General features: G+C 36.6%; 1 protein-coding gene across 14 annotated transcripts in view; it reads left to right on the top strand.

Annotated features, from left to right (window-relative positions):
* The window catches only part of LOC106031212 (E1A-binding protein p400), a 48,480-nt gene that overhangs the window by 22,756 nt on the left and 9,221 nt on the right, over positions 1 to 16,503 (top strand). For 8 of the 14 annotated variants that reach the window (XM_048063798.2, XM_048063787.2, XM_048063789.2 and 5 more), the window contains 24 exons: positions 277 to 443; positions 1,083 to 1,237; positions 1,760 to 1,996; positions 3,055 to 3,219; positions 4,065 to 4,232; positions 6,218 to 6,309; positions 6,822 to 7,120; positions 7,491 to 7,693; positions 7,796 to 7,965; positions 8,169 to 8,365; positions 8,782 to 8,893; positions 9,563 to 9,706; positions 10,019 to 10,177; positions 10,446 to 10,529; positions 11,110 to 11,241; positions 11,353 to 11,397; positions 11,508 to 11,661; positions 12,089 to 12,330; positions 12,836 to 13,009; positions 13,253 to 13,300; positions 14,319 to 14,455; positions 15,006 to 15,062; positions 15,187 to 15,265; positions 15,835 to 16,035. In XM_048063798.2, the coding sequence (XP_047919755.2) occupies positions 277 to 443; positions 1,083 to 1,237; positions 1,760 to 1,996; positions 3,055 to 3,219; positions 4,065 to 4,232; positions 6,218 to 6,309; positions 6,822 to 7,120; positions 7,491 to 7,693; positions 7,796 to 7,965; positions 8,169 to 8,365; positions 8,782 to 8,893; positions 9,563 to 9,706; positions 10,019 to 10,177; positions 10,446 to 10,529; positions 11,110 to 11,241; positions 11,353 to 11,397; positions 11,508 to 11,661; positions 12,089 to 12,330; positions 12,836 to 13,009; positions 13,253 to 13,300; positions 14,319 to 14,455; positions 15,006 to 15,062; positions 15,187 to 15,265; positions 15,835 to 16,035 (3,621 nt within the window). The remainder of the gene's footprint in view (positions 1 to 276; positions 444 to 1,082; positions 1,238 to 1,759; positions 1,997 to 3,054; positions 3,220 to 4,064; positions 4,233 to 6,217; positions 6,310 to 6,821; positions 7,121 to 7,490; positions 7,694 to 7,795; positions 7,966 to 8,168; positions 8,366 to 8,781; positions 8,894 to 9,562; positions 9,707 to 10,018; positions 10,178 to 10,445; positions 10,530 to 11,109; positions 11,242 to 11,352; positions 11,398 to 11,507; positions 11,662 to 12,088; positions 12,331 to 12,835; positions 13,010 to 13,252; positions 13,301 to 14,318; positions 14,456 to 15,005; positions 15,063 to 15,186; positions 15,266 to 15,834; positions 16,036 to 16,503) is intronic. The other 6 variants (XM_066979060.1, XM_048063799.2, XM_048063800.2 and 3 more) reach the window with 4 other exon arrangements.

Raw genomic sequence — 16,503 nt, forward strand, 5'->3', positions numbered from 1 at the left:
TTGTCAAATGATGGCTTGCCTTGTTTTCTGTAGTGGCAGCTAATGATTTAAATTCTCTTGTTTCTGATGCTGATGCATAAAATGGGACTACCAGCTTAAGATATGTTTCCAAAGTTTCTAGACAGTTTTGGCTAATAATTAACTTTTTAAACTTAGAGAATGTATTTCAAATTAAAAAGTAAAATGTAGAAAGTGAATTTAGTGTAGAACATGGAGAATACTTAACTGTTTGTGCTGTCACATAAAATAATAAACCCTATTTTACAATACTTCTAGGAATCAGACTTGTCTCTCTTTGATCTCATTGGAATGGAAAACAAAATGACTCATTATGAAGCACAATTGTTGCCAAAACAAAAGGTTACTAGAAAATTAATTGAAGAAATCTACAGCTCCCCTCCACCACCAGCTAGGCCTAACCCAGTGAAGCTCAAACCAAGCAGGTATGTTCAAATGTCTTCCTTTTAGCTAGAATTACAGGAGCAAAATGTAATTCTCTCTGCATCTCTGGTAATGTGATTCATGTAAATTCTCAGACTTTGCTTTGTATTTTTTTTATTCTTTCTTATTTACAACTGTAAGTAGGGATTCCATTTTAATAGTTTTCCACAGTTATACAATCCTTTTGAAGTTTGTTTTTTGATTTCTCAAAGTTTTTACTTGATTGGTGGATATATTAGTATTTTTCTCTTGGAAAATCTCAAAATTATGTGGAACTGTTTTTTTGATGAAAAGGAGTTGCCCGATGACCTGCTGGCAGGTTGACATCTCTCTGGAAATGATACAAGGATGCCATTCCAGTTTCAAGCTAGACTGTGTAACTTGTTTACTGTAATTCTGTTTTTTCCTGCATTCAACTGGATGCATGGCAATGGAGATTTTCTTCTTGCGTGTACTTGGCAAACTGACTTTATGGGATTTCCGTAATTGAAGTTTGCCAGTGATGAGTCTGCATCAGCCATCTGTAAGCAAGAGATCAGTATCTGAGGGATCAGTTTATGCTTTCCCTGCTGATAGAGCTTACTTTTGAAAAGCCAAATTATGATTTTCCTATAGCCTTTGACTTCTCATGTTCTTTTCAGGTTGTTTCAACCGGTTCAGTATGGTCAGAAACCAGAGGGCAGGACTGTAGTTTTTCCAAGCACTCAGGTACAACGCACGGTGACCACAGCAACAGTAACTCAACAGGGACAAGTACGGGGAAGGTCACCCATAGCTACGGTGTCCTCAAATCAAGGTAAGAGAGTTAGGGCTTTGTTGGTTAGATAGACTTCTAAATACACTGATACCAGTTAGCCTGATAATAGAACTCTTTTTCCATCTAGCTTAATGGTCTAGAATACTAATGGCTTAAAAATACCAACAAACTAATTGCCAGTAAATTTCCCCACTAGTTTCTACAGTATGATCTGCCAGTGTAATGCAAAACTAAGCTTTGTGTAACCTAACTGATAGTGTATGGAGTTAATATGTCATAGTTGGTATTTAAACCCTGATCACGTGTAATGTTCTGTCAAACTTGGGAATTTAGAGTACTTTTGTGTATTTATTTAACCTTTAAACAATGCTTACCAAATAAATAATGTTGTAAAAGTAGGATGGAGTAGTAGGCATGGCTAGAAATCCCAGTCTGTAAGGAAAAGCCTTTCCTGTAGCCGTTTTAATATCCTGTTGGAAGGTTTCTTTTTAATGCAGGTTGTTTAAAGCAGTGGAGTTAAAACCTCTAACAGCTTGCACAAACAAACCTTATCGATTGCAGCCGCAGCAGCACAGTTTCAGACAACTCAGGCTTCCACCAGTGCTCCAAGACACCAGCCCGCAGCGACCTTCACCACAGCAACTAGCACAGCCCATCCTGTGAAACAGCGGGGCCAGACCACAGCACAGGCCTCCCAGCTGGGCCAGGCCCAGCCACAGCCCCCCCCGCACACCATCCAACAGAGTGTGCTGCCTCAGAGGCTGGTACTCACCTCCCAGGCCCAGGCACGGTTGCCTAGTAAGTGGCCTCCCCTTTCGAGGTTTCTCCCACCTTTTTACTACAACGAGGTTAAGTTACTAGGCACCCTAAAATGTGTACAGAATCGTTGTTTTTTTTTCACTCTTCTGATTAGCCTTGCTCAGTACGTTGCTTATGACCAAGGAAAATCAAAAATTGGATAAGAAACAATAGAATTGCTGTGGACATACATTAGCGGTGTCAACTTAATCTCCTATTTCTGCATGTTCCTTCTGCTGGCAAGACTTCCTTCAGACCAAATGTTTTAGCTCTATCCTAATTATTCCTTTCATATTAAACACTAATCCATCTGCTAAAGGCCTCTCACAGAGAGGAGCGTCGCAACTGTTAGGCAGAGAAAAGCAATGAGGCTTTGCTTTAAGGTTGTATGTGCACTGCCTATTAGCATGTATGTAGAGTACTGAGCACTGATGTAGTAATTTTTTCTCTGGGGTAACGCACTGCCTTTACAAAAGCTAAATTTCCATGCCCGTATTTTCTCAAGATCGGAAAACGTAATGCTTAAATGCCTCTAACCTTTCTGCATTTAAATCACAAAAAGCTTGGTCCTTGTCACTTTAAAGCTTTTTGGTTTGTCTAAGTGCAGATTGCTTAATGTAAATCATGTTTCATCAGCAAATTTCATATTATTTTAAATGTATTTCTATAGCTACATGTGTGAATATTTTTGTCTCTTCCTTCAACCTTCCTTTATGCTCTTGAAAAGGCAGTGGAAATCACTTTAGTGTCTAAACTTGTTCTGTTACAAAGTGTCACATGAGTTTTCAGGTAGCTCTTACCTTTTTTGCTAATGAAAGTGATAACTTCTAAAATGTTGATGTTCTTAGCTTTTAAACAATCAGTTTTTTTCCAGTTTGTCCACCAAATATAGAAAGCAATACCTGCTTAACTTATATATGACACTTTTGATGCACTAAGTATAATTCTGCATGGAAGGCGCTTCAGCACCAGTTTACTAACCAAAATTTAGAACTGTGAATGTTGAACAACCCACCTCCCACTTTGTTTTTCTTAATGCTTGTTTTCCTCCTCAACAGGTGGTGAGGTAGTAAAAATAGCCCAGCTGGCTTCTATAGCAGGAGCACAAGGCAGAATTGCTCAGCCAGAGACCCCTGTAACACTGCAGTTCCAAGGGAACAAGTTTACTTTATCACATAGTCAACTTCGCCAGCTCACTGCAGGGCAGCCTTTGCAGTTACAAGGTACTAATTTCAAAACAGAGAGTTTTCTGCTATTTAGAATGCTCCATTTTTGATGTGGACAGCACATTCCTTGTTGCTGTATATTAAGGAGATTTCATCCTGCCGGTTTGTACTGTTCTGTTCTACCTGTTTTCTGTGTGAGATGGATAATGAGCTAGCTCTGTTTTGAAAATAAATGTGTATTAAGTGAAAGACATGGTTACTTTCCTTTCTATATTGTATTTCAAGATTTTATTACTGAATTTGCTTTCACATGTATGCAATACAGCTGAAGTAAGGTGAGATATTATTTCAGATAAATTACCCGATGAGTAGAAACAGACAAAACTAAGGATATTCTTCATTTGTTTGGAAATGGTGTAAATAACACTTCAAGATTGGTGTGCCTGTGATTTTTTCCGTACTGATCAGAGCTTTCACTGATCTGAAAGCTCTACTTACAATACTTTCTGCTCTCAAATTTCTCCTCCTGATGGTGTGTGCATTGCCAAATTCAGGAGAATTTAGAAATCTTGATTCTTATGGCTAACAAAATAAACAGAGGAAACACTAAGTGAGGATTTTTTTACTTAATTGGATTTTGTCCAAATTCCATATAAAATACCTAGATATGTAATGATATTCTGACTACGTGAAACTCCTGTATAACTGTGAAGATTTCGGTCTCTCCTAGCAGAGATTATGGAATTTTAAATCAGATGGGTATAATGACTTTTTGGGGAAAAATTTTAACATAGTTTGAAACAGTAATGATTGGTTTGTAACAGTGGTATCTTTTGCTACAGAACACTAGAGGTCCTTTTACACTCTATCCAGTCTAATTTTTTAAAATCCATCTGTTGCAGGAAGCGTTCTCCAAATTGTTTCAGCACCAGGACAGCAGTATTTGAGACCTCAGGGTCCAGTTGTCATGCAGACAGTTTCCCAAGCTGGAACTGTTCAGAATGCTCTGAATGCTTTAGGAAACCAGCATCAAGCAGGTGTGCCAACTTCCACGGCAGTCACACAGCAAGGTAGGTTTTCTGACCCGAAGAAATGTCTCTATCTAAACACTCAATTGCTAAAATCACATATTCATAAATACTCCACAGTTTTACAGATTGTATTTTCTTTTTTTTCAGTTGAGTTCAGAAGCAGGTAAACTATGAGGGAAATCTTTCTGACTAGTGATTTATGAGTGATATATACCGAAGTTTTAGGTAAAGTCTTAGTACAAACTTGGAAGAGCTTGAAGCCAAATTAAATACATAGAATTTTCTTTACCATTTGTATCTTAGGTCAGGTTTTTTGGGGAAGAAACAAGTTTGAAATACTTTGATTCTTTTTCAAAGAAAGATCAAGGTGATGCTTTTTTATACTGACATAGAATGTCCAGCAGTTCTCTCTGTTTTTGCACATAAATTCTGATATCTAATTTTCTTTGCTTCTCTATCTACTCAAGCTACTGTTTTCATTTCCCTCTGTAAATACTGCTCAGATATTTGGTGCCTTGCTATGAATATGATCAGTTCCTTGCTTTAAAACACAATCAAGATGTTGATCAAAAAACAATAGAGAAATTGTGGTCTAGAATGTACTTACAACATAATAGCAGGTTGTTAAGTGGTGATAAATGCAGTACTAGGAGTTCATGCCTTGGAAATGGCCATCTGCTGTAATTTTCTCTGGATATAAACCATTCACTTAAAACAGACTGTTTACTGCTAGTTTTTGATGTATTAATGTGCCCTTGAAGTTCATATTTTGACATTCTGAAGACTAAGAACCTCATCATAAAAAGGGAGAGGAATCTTCAGCAGCCTCCCAGTTGTTGGGAGGTAAAGAATTTCTGTCATAATTTGTAAGATCTGTGGCTCAAATGTTTCATCCTCGAGCTCTGATAACATTATAGTTGCACCTAATATGGCCACAGTCCGCAACCGAAATTGATAACTCAAGATAAAAGATTTCTACAAAAACTGACACATCTTACTACTCTTGTGATGGTAAAGAGAGAGCTCTGTTAAAAGCAATAATAATAAAAATACTGTTTTCAAGTACTGAAAGAAAAAAATTACTATTTATCTTTGGAGGAAGATGTAAAGCATATTGAAAATACTTATTTTGACTTCCTGAATTTTGGAAAAGATACTAAATAAATAAATTGCTTTGGGTGATCGGAATATGTTGGATATCTCTATTGGCATGTTTTTCTGTAATAAAAATGTATAAAGGCAAAGCTTTCAACTCTGCTTGTTCCTCAGAGACTGTTATTCTTAACGTAAGAGCTAGTGCCTGCTTGTTAACTTGAATTCAATTCTTCATTGGCGTATTGACTCACTATTAAATGCAGTTTCACACTGACTAGCAGAGGGTTGTGCTGCTTTTCTATTACAAATAATCAGTGCTGATAAGCAATGCATTCTGCCTGAGATAGAAACTTATAAACCATATCAAGAAAGTAATCACTACATGGTGTCTGTAGTCTGCTACTACATGAAGGGTATCACTGTATTTTCAGTTAGTTGTGTGTAATGTTCTTATAGTTCAGTTAGGTGCCTGGTAAAACATCTGAAAACAGTTGACTTCACGGAAATGCTACTGTGAGATTCCATCGTATATAGTTTCTTTAATTTGTAGATACACCAATCTAATATATTTTCTGAAAAATCTTGTATAGTTTTATTAAAATAAATTAGAATGATCTTCTTCTGATCTAGACTATAAGTTTTGAATGCAGTATACATGACATTCTGAATAAACTATGAATGCAACAGGTCTTTGTGCAAAGCAAAGTAAAATTCTGTTCTCCTATATTTGTGAAAATAGTTGGAATAAACACGTATCAGATGCCTGATGTGTAGTGAAGGAGGTACAAATTTCCAGTACCTAATGAATATTTAGACTAAAAGTTTATCTGTAATGCTGATATGTGTTGCAGCTAAGAAATGTCTGCTTATTGAGAATAATAAATGCAACTTCAGAAGAATAAATATATAAACACAAGGTTTATCCTCAGTTTGTATTCCAGGTAGAACTGCAGTTACTAATTTGTCATCTGGTGATATGGGAGCAGTGTTAAAACCAGCACCTACACATGGACAATCACAGGTACTTAATTTCCGTATTTTCTTATGGAAATGCAACTTTTCAGGGTTGATATTAACTTATAGTTTACAACACTGGCAATTGGGCAAATTTCATGGATCTCTAATGTGGACAATTTTTTAAAAAGGTACTTAAGCAATCTATAAAACATTGGAAAACATCAAACATTAAATTGCAAGAAACTGCTACTTATCAATATTAATGCATTACTTGAAATGTCCCAAGTATAAATTATTATTTTTTTCGAAAACTATGAAATATACTCTAATAGAAGCAAGACACCAATCTAAGGTGGAATTGACTCTAATATTTATTGGATTTAAATGTAATCTTCAAATTTTATCTTGAAACTTATATGTTTTGTGACTGGTCTAAGTAGTTGTTAGAAATGAGCATGTTAATACTAAAAGACACACATTACTCTGGTCCTCATAACTTAATTCTAAAGAAATTTGAATTTCTAAGTAATTGTTACTGGCAGCAAATACATTTTTTTTCAACTTTTCTTGTGAAAGGAAACATATGAAGAAAAGAACCGACTTTTAAAGGAACGTCTGGACAGAATATTTTCTGGCAATGAGCGCCGTTGTTCAAGGGCTCCAATGTATGGCAGAGACTTGTTGGGTATTTGTTCTTTAACTGGTGAACAAAAGCCCTCTCAGCTGTCTTCCTGTGAGGACAACAGTTGGAGGTGGGCTGGCTTTGTGAACTGTTGCCTTTCTTCAAGTGCCTCCAGAGGCCCAAGTGATCCGTTGCAAGAAATGATCCAGACTTTGGTTCAGCAACAAGAATCTGTAAGGGATGTTGTTAACAGGTAACGTGCGACTCAGCCCTTGTAGGTCTTTCCCACATTTAGTTATTTCTTAAACAGTCCTTTTCAGTAAAACTGTAAAGTTGTTGTTTCTGTTCATGAGCTTGTTTGGTTTAGATTGATTTATTTAGCAGTAAATGATAACAAACATCTTAATAGAAGCTATCATCAAAACAGATAAAACAAAAAAGATGGGGAGAGAGGGAGAGAATATTAACACTTTTTTAAGATTTGTACTGCTTACTAAGGCAGTTCAACAAAGTGTGTAGGTAATAGTGTAAAATTACACTGTTGACAGGCTGAAAATTATTGCCACATCATTTTGTGCATAGCTTCTTAACCTGGCATTCACTTTTTAAAATGCTTTTCACAGGGCTCTCTTCGTATTGCCAGCTGCAGTTGCTGCTCCCCCGTGTTTGTATGTAGCAAATCCTCCCCCTTCATATAGCCACAGATTGAAAGTCCTTAAACACAGTCTTAAGCAGAAGGCAGCTCCACACTTGCATCAGTTGCAACGGATTACATCTCCGCACTTGCTGCAGTTCCCTGACCTCCGGCTGGTGCAGTATGACTCAGGTAAAGGTGGACACTGAGTGGCAATACTTCGGTAATTTCAAGTTTCAGATCAACGGAGTGTCTATATAAAAACCATTATTGTTTTTGTATTTTAAAATTTAGGAAAATTAGAAGCTCTTGCTGTCTTGCTTCAAAAATTGAAATCTGAAGGGCGCCGTGTGCTGATTTTGTCACAGATGATTCTGATGTTGGACATACTGGAATTGTTCTTGAATTTCCATTTCCTCACATTTGTGAGGATTGATGAATATGCTAACTACGAACAGCGGCAGGTAAGTGTGTCCATGGGTACCACAGTACGTGCTCCATAGGCTTTTATATGCTAGTAGAAGGAAATTTATGTTGTTTCTCACTTCTTTTGAAATATGGACTTGTTTTTTGTCTTTTTTGTTTTATTAGGCTTCAGTGAATGTGGTTTGGCATTTTATTTTGGTGTGTGGTTTATTTACTACTTCCTTTTATTCCGTTTATGTAGGAGCTGATGAAAAGTTTCAACAGAGACAAGCGCATTTTCTGTGCCATCCTTTCTTCTCACAGTCGCTCCACTGGAGTCAATCTTGTTGAGGCAGACACTGTTGTGTTCTATGACAATGATCTGAATCCAGTGATGGATGCAAAGGCACAGGAATGGTGTGACAGAATTGGGAGGTGTAAAGATATCCACATATACAGGTGATGCTTACAGATCAACAACTTTTCCTTAACATGCTTTAATGTAAGGTTATTTCAGATAGCACTGCCCTAAATGATCTGAAATAAAGTCGAAACAGTGCCAAAACCATCATCTCACTTCAATATCCAACCCCCTCCTCCAGTTTATCATAGGAAGTTATAGTCTTTCTTAACACCACGTGTAATTAATGAATCATATACGCATGTTTTTTCTATGTGTGCATACCTCGTATTTTTAAATAGTAGGTGTTTTATACTAATTGTTAAAAGAAAACTTTAAAGTAGAGAAGGTAGTATCTGTTTTGTTCTTGGCCTGTACCAGCACCAAAAAAGAAGTTTTTTAAAAGTTCATCGTTATTCTACAAGTGAAATTTCTGTTTCTGAAAGCTGGTTTTTTTTTTTTCTTCCTTCTTTAGGCTTGTCAGTGGTAATTCTGTAGAAGAGAAGCTTTTGAAAAATGGCACAAAGGACTTGATCAGAGAAGTAGCTGCTCAGGGAAATGACTATTCAATGGCCTTTTTAACACAGGTAAGTTAATATTAAAACATGCACCAGTGTTGTGGTGTTTAATAATGTCAAAAATCTGTGCTGGAATTTTTAATAACAGTGTATAAGAAATGTGTTTGGGCTGGAACTGATAGGCAAGCATATTAGATTTCAGGATTGCTGGAACATAGCTGTCAGTATTTGAGAGAATGTGGTATTCTCTGCTCTTGTTCTGTTGCTTATATAGTCATCACCTTTGTGACTTTATATTCTGTATTCTTGCACTTTGCTACAAACTTCTGTAGTTCGTAAGGTTGAAGTTTTCAATGGCTTTGAAAACATGAAATACAAAGTTTGGGTATTCAGTGATGTAGGCTGATCTCAAGGTGCAGAAGACATTGACATCACTGATGAAGCTAGTCTGTCCTCTTCTGGCACTCCTGATATTGTGATGTAGGTTGTTAAAGCGTGCATTTCTGGCTTTCCTATAAGTTCCTCAATAATACTTTATTCTACTGTGTAGTCACAGGAGAAAATTACAGAAGAGAAAATGGACAATTTTCCAGAAATAAAAGATAAAGATTTATTTTTTTCTTTAGTCAGTACATAGTTTATAAGGTTACTTGAACCTAAGTTAATTTAAAATAATATAAAAACCAAAATAGTTCTGAAAGCTGAATATATTTCTATTTTTTTCTTCCAACTACCAAGCAAACGATTCAGGAGTTGTTTGAGGTTCATTCTCCTATGGAGGATTCTGGATTTAGAGTGAAAGCAGAAGAGTTTGTAGTACTTTCTCAGGAGCCTTCTCCAGCAGAAACCATTTCACCTAAAGTTGCACGACCATTCATAGAGGTAATTATTAACCCAAACATGAAAAATACAGCTGTACAACATTAGTGTTAAACATCTGCCCTATCTTATTTTTGGGGGAAGGTAAATTCTTCCAATCTGTTTGCTGTTAGGTTTGTATCGTTCTGACGTTTTCCTCTTAACAGTACTTTCAAAGGGACGTAGTTAAGTTGTAAACTTTCTGGGGACTGTTTCTCTTGCTCAAGGAGAGATTTTTTGCAGAAATTTGTGTTGGACCTTAGTGAACTTCTTATGGGAGCTTCTTTCCATGTTTTTGAAGTCCTCATTATTTTTAAAAAAATGTCTTTTTTAAAGGCCCTCAACAGTATTGAGCATGAAGATGAAGAGTCAAATGATCACATACAAGAAATAAGATCTGAGTCACACATTGAACCTTTAATCTCAGAGCTCTGCGAGACAAAATACAACGAAGAGCCCTCACCGTTGCAGGAATTAGTCGCTGTTGTGGATCAGGTACTGTGACCTTCCATGAATATTTAGTTAAAGAGTAATATTTAGTTCATATATTTCAATTCCTTTACAGTCTTGCTTTAAAGCAACTTTGTTTTCAATTAGTTTGATACTTCATTAAATGGATGGGAAACGTACTGAGTTTAGGCTGTTGTTAAACTATCAGAAAGGGAGATTAGTTTTCAGGAAACCTTTGATATGCTATCCTTCAGTTACATTTCTTTTGTTATCCTCAATACTAACTTTCTTTTTCTTTGATACATTCTCACAGTTGACTCCAATTGAGAAGTACGCTTTGAATTATTTAGAGCTCTTTCACGTTTCAGTTGATGAGACTGAGCCTCGGTTGAATGAGGTAAAATAGCAAATATTTCTATTCCATGTTGTTCATCATAATGCGTACAAGCAGGGTTAATATTTTCAGTGTGAAGTGGAAGGTGCTCCAGTGGCATGGAGTAAGTATGTTGTAGGCACCTCTGTTGTCTTCTCATGCTGTACTTTCTGAACACCAAGAATGCCTTACGGAGTTTTTCCTATCTTGTCATTCTTTAGGTTTAAGCAGGTGTCAATTCTTCATTTCTTCTTTGTAAAATGGGTTTGCCATTATTCAGCACAGTTCAGCAAATATTTGTTGTACTCCATTGATAGCAGGGAAAAATATCATTAGCTTCAGTGAGCCTGCTTATTTGAGTAAAGGAGCCTGTTCTGGTTGTCTTGGATGTTTAACTCAGAGTTTTATTTCAAGGGTTTAAATACTTGCAATACCTGCAAAATCTCCTTTAACTGACCATAAAAGTATATAAAGTATCTTTTAAGATTTCTTTGCCTGTAAATATCAAAGCTTAAGGAATTTGTCCGCAAAAACACAAATCAGTAACTTTTAATCTAATGTCTGTTACTGCATAAAGTTTATAAGGAGTCTAACTTTCACCTAGGTGGAATTGAAAACCGTAAAGAAAGCATGGGAAGTCCAGCATATGAAGGAGTTAAAGGAAAAAGAGCAAAAAATGCTCTGGGAGGATGAAGAAGAACTTCTCACCTACACTCGAGAGGATGCATACAACAAAGTAATTCCTGATTATTGTATTTCTTAAGTGTATTATCAGTTATTCTGAGAACACCTTTTCCTTCAGGGTTCAGTCAGATCATTTGAATTGCATTCTCTTTTTGCTCTGTAGGAGTATGTCTATGAAGGTCCAGATGGACAAACTGAAATTATGCCAGTAAGTACACGTAATAGCAGGCAGCCTAAATAAGCTTTTTATCTTTTGAAATATAAAAACCTGTGATTAGTTAATAGTGCAGTAACTACAATTTTTTTTTTTCTGTGCAGCTTTGGACTCCCCCCACTCCACCTCAGGATGACAATGATATCTATATTGATTCAGTTATGTGCCTGATGTATGATACCACCCCTATTCCAGAATCAAAGTTGCCTCCAGTGTATGTCAGGAAGGAACGTAAACGACACAAAACAGATCCTTCTGGTAAATGCTTGTTCAAAACTGTTGGGAGTGTTATTGCTGAAAGTTAAAAATGTCAGGATTTTTGATACTTCCTACATGTCTGGTCTAGTAAAGATCAAACATACAGTTTTGAGGATATTAAATTTCTTGTCTCACTGAGGTCTTGTGTCACTGAAAACTCACTTTGTCTTAGACAGTGTGTCTTTTGATTTAGACATAGGGTTATTTTTACCTCTAAAATCCTAGAAAATAGATATTCTGCTGGGTGAGTTAGGCTGTTCTCACTTAAAACATAGTATGGCCAGCACCTTTATAGTTTCTGACATTGTGCTTTTAAGAGGTAGTATAGAATACTCTGTGCACGTTTAGGAGCATTTTGCAGCTATACATAGCACGCAAATCAAACAATGGTAGTAACTATTTACTGAGAAATTTTTTTTGGTCTTAGCTGCAGGTAGGAAGAAAAAGCAACGTCATGGAGAGACAGTTATTCCTCCTCGTTCACTTTTTGATCGAGCAACTCCAGGAATGTTGAAAATGCGACGAGAAGGCAAGGACCAGAAGAAAAATATCTTGTTGAAACAACAAACACAGTTTGCAAAGCCTTTGCCGACACTTGTCAAACCTGCTGCTGAAGCTGGACAGGATAATCCTGAGTGGTTGATCAGTGAAGACTGGGCACTTCTGCAGGTCAGACAATACCTGCACTTTCTGCTGATATTATGTATTGTATTTTTGCTTCTAATTTCATAAATGGCTCTTTCAGCACTTTCTCCCTTCAAGTTTATTTCTAATTCCTTACAGTTAGTTTGGCATTTTGCTGATCTAACTCAGAGCAGATTGCATATCACTTGTGATTCCCTAAGGATAAATTAAGTTCTTTTCTTGCTGTAGAGACTGCTTACTATTGTGGCCTAGATTAGTCTGATTGGACATTGGATAATGCTGCTAAAGTTCTTCTCGCCTTTGAGAAGAGAGCAGCACTTGAATGGCAGCTCTACCTATGCAGACATCAATCTGCGTAAAAGCATTTTATGCTTATTTATTATCTGTTGAACATAGGTGAACCCACGGACTGAATTCTAAGCTCTCTGCCCCATTGTAATAATCGTGTGTGGATACATGCAAATAAGGATTGGTTTGGAAGATTGGAATGATTTGTCACCTGAAGCTTTTGTACCCTTGTCTGTTGTAGGCAGTGAAGCAGCTGCTGGAGCTTCCTTTAAATCTTGCTGTTGTATCGCCAGCACACACTCCCAATTGGGACCTTGTTAGTGATGTTGTTAACTCATGCAGCAGAGTCTATCGCTCACCAAAACAATGCCGAAACAGATATGAAAATGTCATTATTCCAAGGGAAGAAGGAAAGGTGAGTTTATGTAGAGTGATGCATCTTTTTTACGTTAAGTTTGTAGAGTTTTTTTTCCTTATCTCCGTAAACACTTTTTTTTTTAGTTAAATGTTTCAACAGTGTAAATAAATAACTTTTAAAAGATTAAAAAATTATCCTCATCAGGATTTCCACTTATTTTATATGATTTCTTTGAAAAGAAAAAGCACCTGAACAAAATCTTCCACAAAAGATCATCTAACTTTCCTTCTTATTTTACAGCTAATGTACGAAGCTAATCCTAAAAAGAAGACAAAAAGTATTTATAAGGTGTGCATTGGTATTCTTTCAAAATCAAATCTAGACACTGTGGTATTTAGCAGCAATGGAGGTGGGCAGATAATTCATATGAGATCCATGTTGAGTGTTACTTGAGTTCTGAAACATCAATTAAAATTCCAAATTTATTTTTTCCTTTCTTTGTTGATACAGTGGATTGACACCAGACTTCAGCTTTTGGATTTGATAGATAATTTTTAAATCATGCAAGAAGTTTATTTTCACTTAAACTGTAGTAGATATTTTTACATCTAACAACCACCATGTAACTTATCTTGATTATTATGATGGTACTTAAGATCTGTAAGGACGTACTTCATAGTAGGGTCTAAGTGGATTACGAATACATAGTGAATTTAATGTTTGAAGCACCTCTTTGTAAATGAGGACGATAATGCGCTGCAGAAACAAAAATAAATTCCACCATTATAAACAACTTCTTCCAAATCCTACTGCGATTCAGTGACAGAACTGGGTAGAGAATCTAGAACTTCTGACTGTAGTCCCATTCTCTGACTAATAAGCAGGTTTGTCCCTGACTGGCAGTTTCCACTTAGGAGGAGCCAAGCATTAGAATGGCATGGTGTGTTGGATGTTAACATAGCTTTGTTGGGAGAGCAGTGCAGTGATGGTTTTATTATATTATGCGTGCGCTATGCATAACTATACACTAATGGGCTCTTGGTTTGGGTACTGAATTAAACTTGCAAGATCTAAACTAAAGCAAAGATTCTTTTTCAAATTAGAGTTTGCCATTTTGTATGTCCCCAAGTGCTGATGCCAGTGTGACCGTGAGAACTGCTCCTTATTTTGCTTTTTCTTTATATATTTCCCATAGAGTTTTGTGTAACAGTAAGTTATCAATGACATGAGGCAGAAACCAGTCTGTGGTAGGATATGTTGGAGATCGTTTTTAAATAATCTACAAGCGCACCATGTGTTTATACATAGACAAAATGCAATGTGGGGTGTGTTCACAATTAAAAGTTGGTTTGTTTTCATTTTTTAGACTAAAAACAGTCGCCCACTTCGTACCAATCAGATCTATGCTCAGGACGAAGGTGCCACCCACACACAGCTTTATACTAATCATTTTGAGATGATGAAAATGATTGCAGGGAAAAGAAGTCCACCTATCAAACCTCTGTAAGTTTAACTGGGATCATCCAATCTCCCCATCACCACAGACTTCCTGGAGACTTTGTTCTGAATTGCTCTCCCAGCTGAGAGTTATTTCACAGTCTGTTTCAAACTTCTGTTTTGCTTCTCTGTTCTTGACCTCTTTCCTTGTGTTCTGGCCTTGTGTTATTGGAACATCTTCATGTTTCATGTGTTTGGGTTAGTTTTTACTCACTGCATGAATTTGTTTTTGTATGTGATTACGAGCTCGGTTGTTTTTTTAATCTACTTTATAAACCAGACTTTCTGTTTGCCTGAATTGCAAATGTTTTGATGTCTGTGCTGATTAGTAGCACTTTGTTTTTTATGTAGATTGCTGCGGTATTTTTTTTCTGTATTCATTTATTATTTACTCTGAGCCTCTCTTAAAATGTCTGTCTTTATTTAGCCTCCAGTACTAATGGGTATATCATGACAACTTCACCACAACTGCAGTGTCATCTACTAAAACATGTGAAATTAAATGCTGGTTTTAAATTTCTTCTATCTCCAATAATACAATTTTGCTCAATTTCAGACTTGGCATGAATCCTTTCCAGAAGAATCCAAAGCATGCATCTGTTCTTGCAGAAAGGTGGGCACTTTATGTCTTGAAGGAGTTATAGATTGTATAAAAAGTACTTTTTAACTATTTATTTATTTATTTTCAGTTATTTATTTTTTAACTGTTGCGTACTTTGTCTTACCGTTGTTTCTAGTGGAATTAACTATGATAAGCCACTTCCTCCAATTCAAGTTGCATCCCTCCGAGCAGAGCGTATTGCAAAAGAGAAAAAGGTACAGTCTCCATCTTGGTTATATGTAGACTGCAGTAATTAAACTAGACAACAGTGGAAGTATGAGAAGGGCTAACTCCTGGGCGAAGTTTGCTGGTATAGTCGTTTTTCTGGATAGCTGTAACTTTTTAATGTACACAAGGCCCAAAGTGGGACCTTTCCTTGGGCCGGTATGTGACATTGATAATTGTTTACAAGCATTGTTTTGGAACACATGTGAAAAAAAAAAAACAAAACTTGTAAAAATCTTATAAAAGATGTAAAAATCTCTTTATTCGTGACCATTCTGTAGCCTCCTTTTTTAAATTATTCAGGAGATATTTATCCTTGCTTGTTGATGGTAAATTGCTTGTTGTGTTACACCACAAGCTATATAACCATGATTATAGCTTGTAGTTTGAAACTAGTTAGATCATGTAACTTATAGTTAGTTAGCTACAATGAAATCAGATCTGTATGATGCACACATGCTTAGAATTAAATGTTGGGGCTTTTTCATTTTAAATACATCCTGATTAATCCATGCACTGTTTTGAAGAAGACTATGAAGCTCACACTTTGATTTCCTAGGCTTTGGCTGAACAGCAGAGGGCACAGCAACAGACAGGTCCGCAGCCTCAGCAGCAGCAAGCCGGCCAGCAGCAAGCTCAGCAACCAGCTGTACAGCAAGCACAAGCCCAACCTCAGCCGCAGGCTCAGGCACAGGTAGTTCAGCAGCCACAGGCAGTAGTACAGACTGCAGTAACTACTGTGGCCAACACAGCAGTATTGGTAAGAAAGGGAGAGCTTGGTGTCTCTGATGTAGTAACTTCAGTTCCTTTGTGTGTACCGTATTTGTGGTTTCTACTTGCCTTAGAAAGTAAGAATTTTAGGTCAGTATAGGGAAATAAAAGCTATTCCTTTTTCTTTCTTTTTTTCCTGAGTATGCTTGGTATCTTCTTCTCCATCTTTTTCTGTTCTCTTATTAAAACTCTGTTCATAGCATTATTGCAATAGGTGTCGGAATTCTGAAGTGAAAAAATGCCATATGCTTTGCAAAGATTTTTTTTGTCTTTTTGAGTTTAGACTTTGATTAAAGTTTAAGTAAATGAATTTACACAGTGTGTATCCAAAGAACTTGGAGAATAAAGAGACTGTAGCTGTATCAGCTACTCTGATAAAGTAACTTAAAAAACAAGGCTTTGAGTAAATTAACCTCAGCTGGGAAAGTGGAATGTTGCATTCTACAGGACCTACAAT

This window comes from Anser cygnoides, chromosome 17 (assembly GCF_040182565.1).
Source record: "Anser cygnoides isolate HZ-2024a breed goose chromosome 17, Taihu_goose_T2T_genome, whole genome shotgun sequence".
NCBI classification, from domain to species: Eukaryota; Metazoa; Chordata; class Aves; order Anseriformes; family Anatidae; genus Anser; species Anser cygnoides.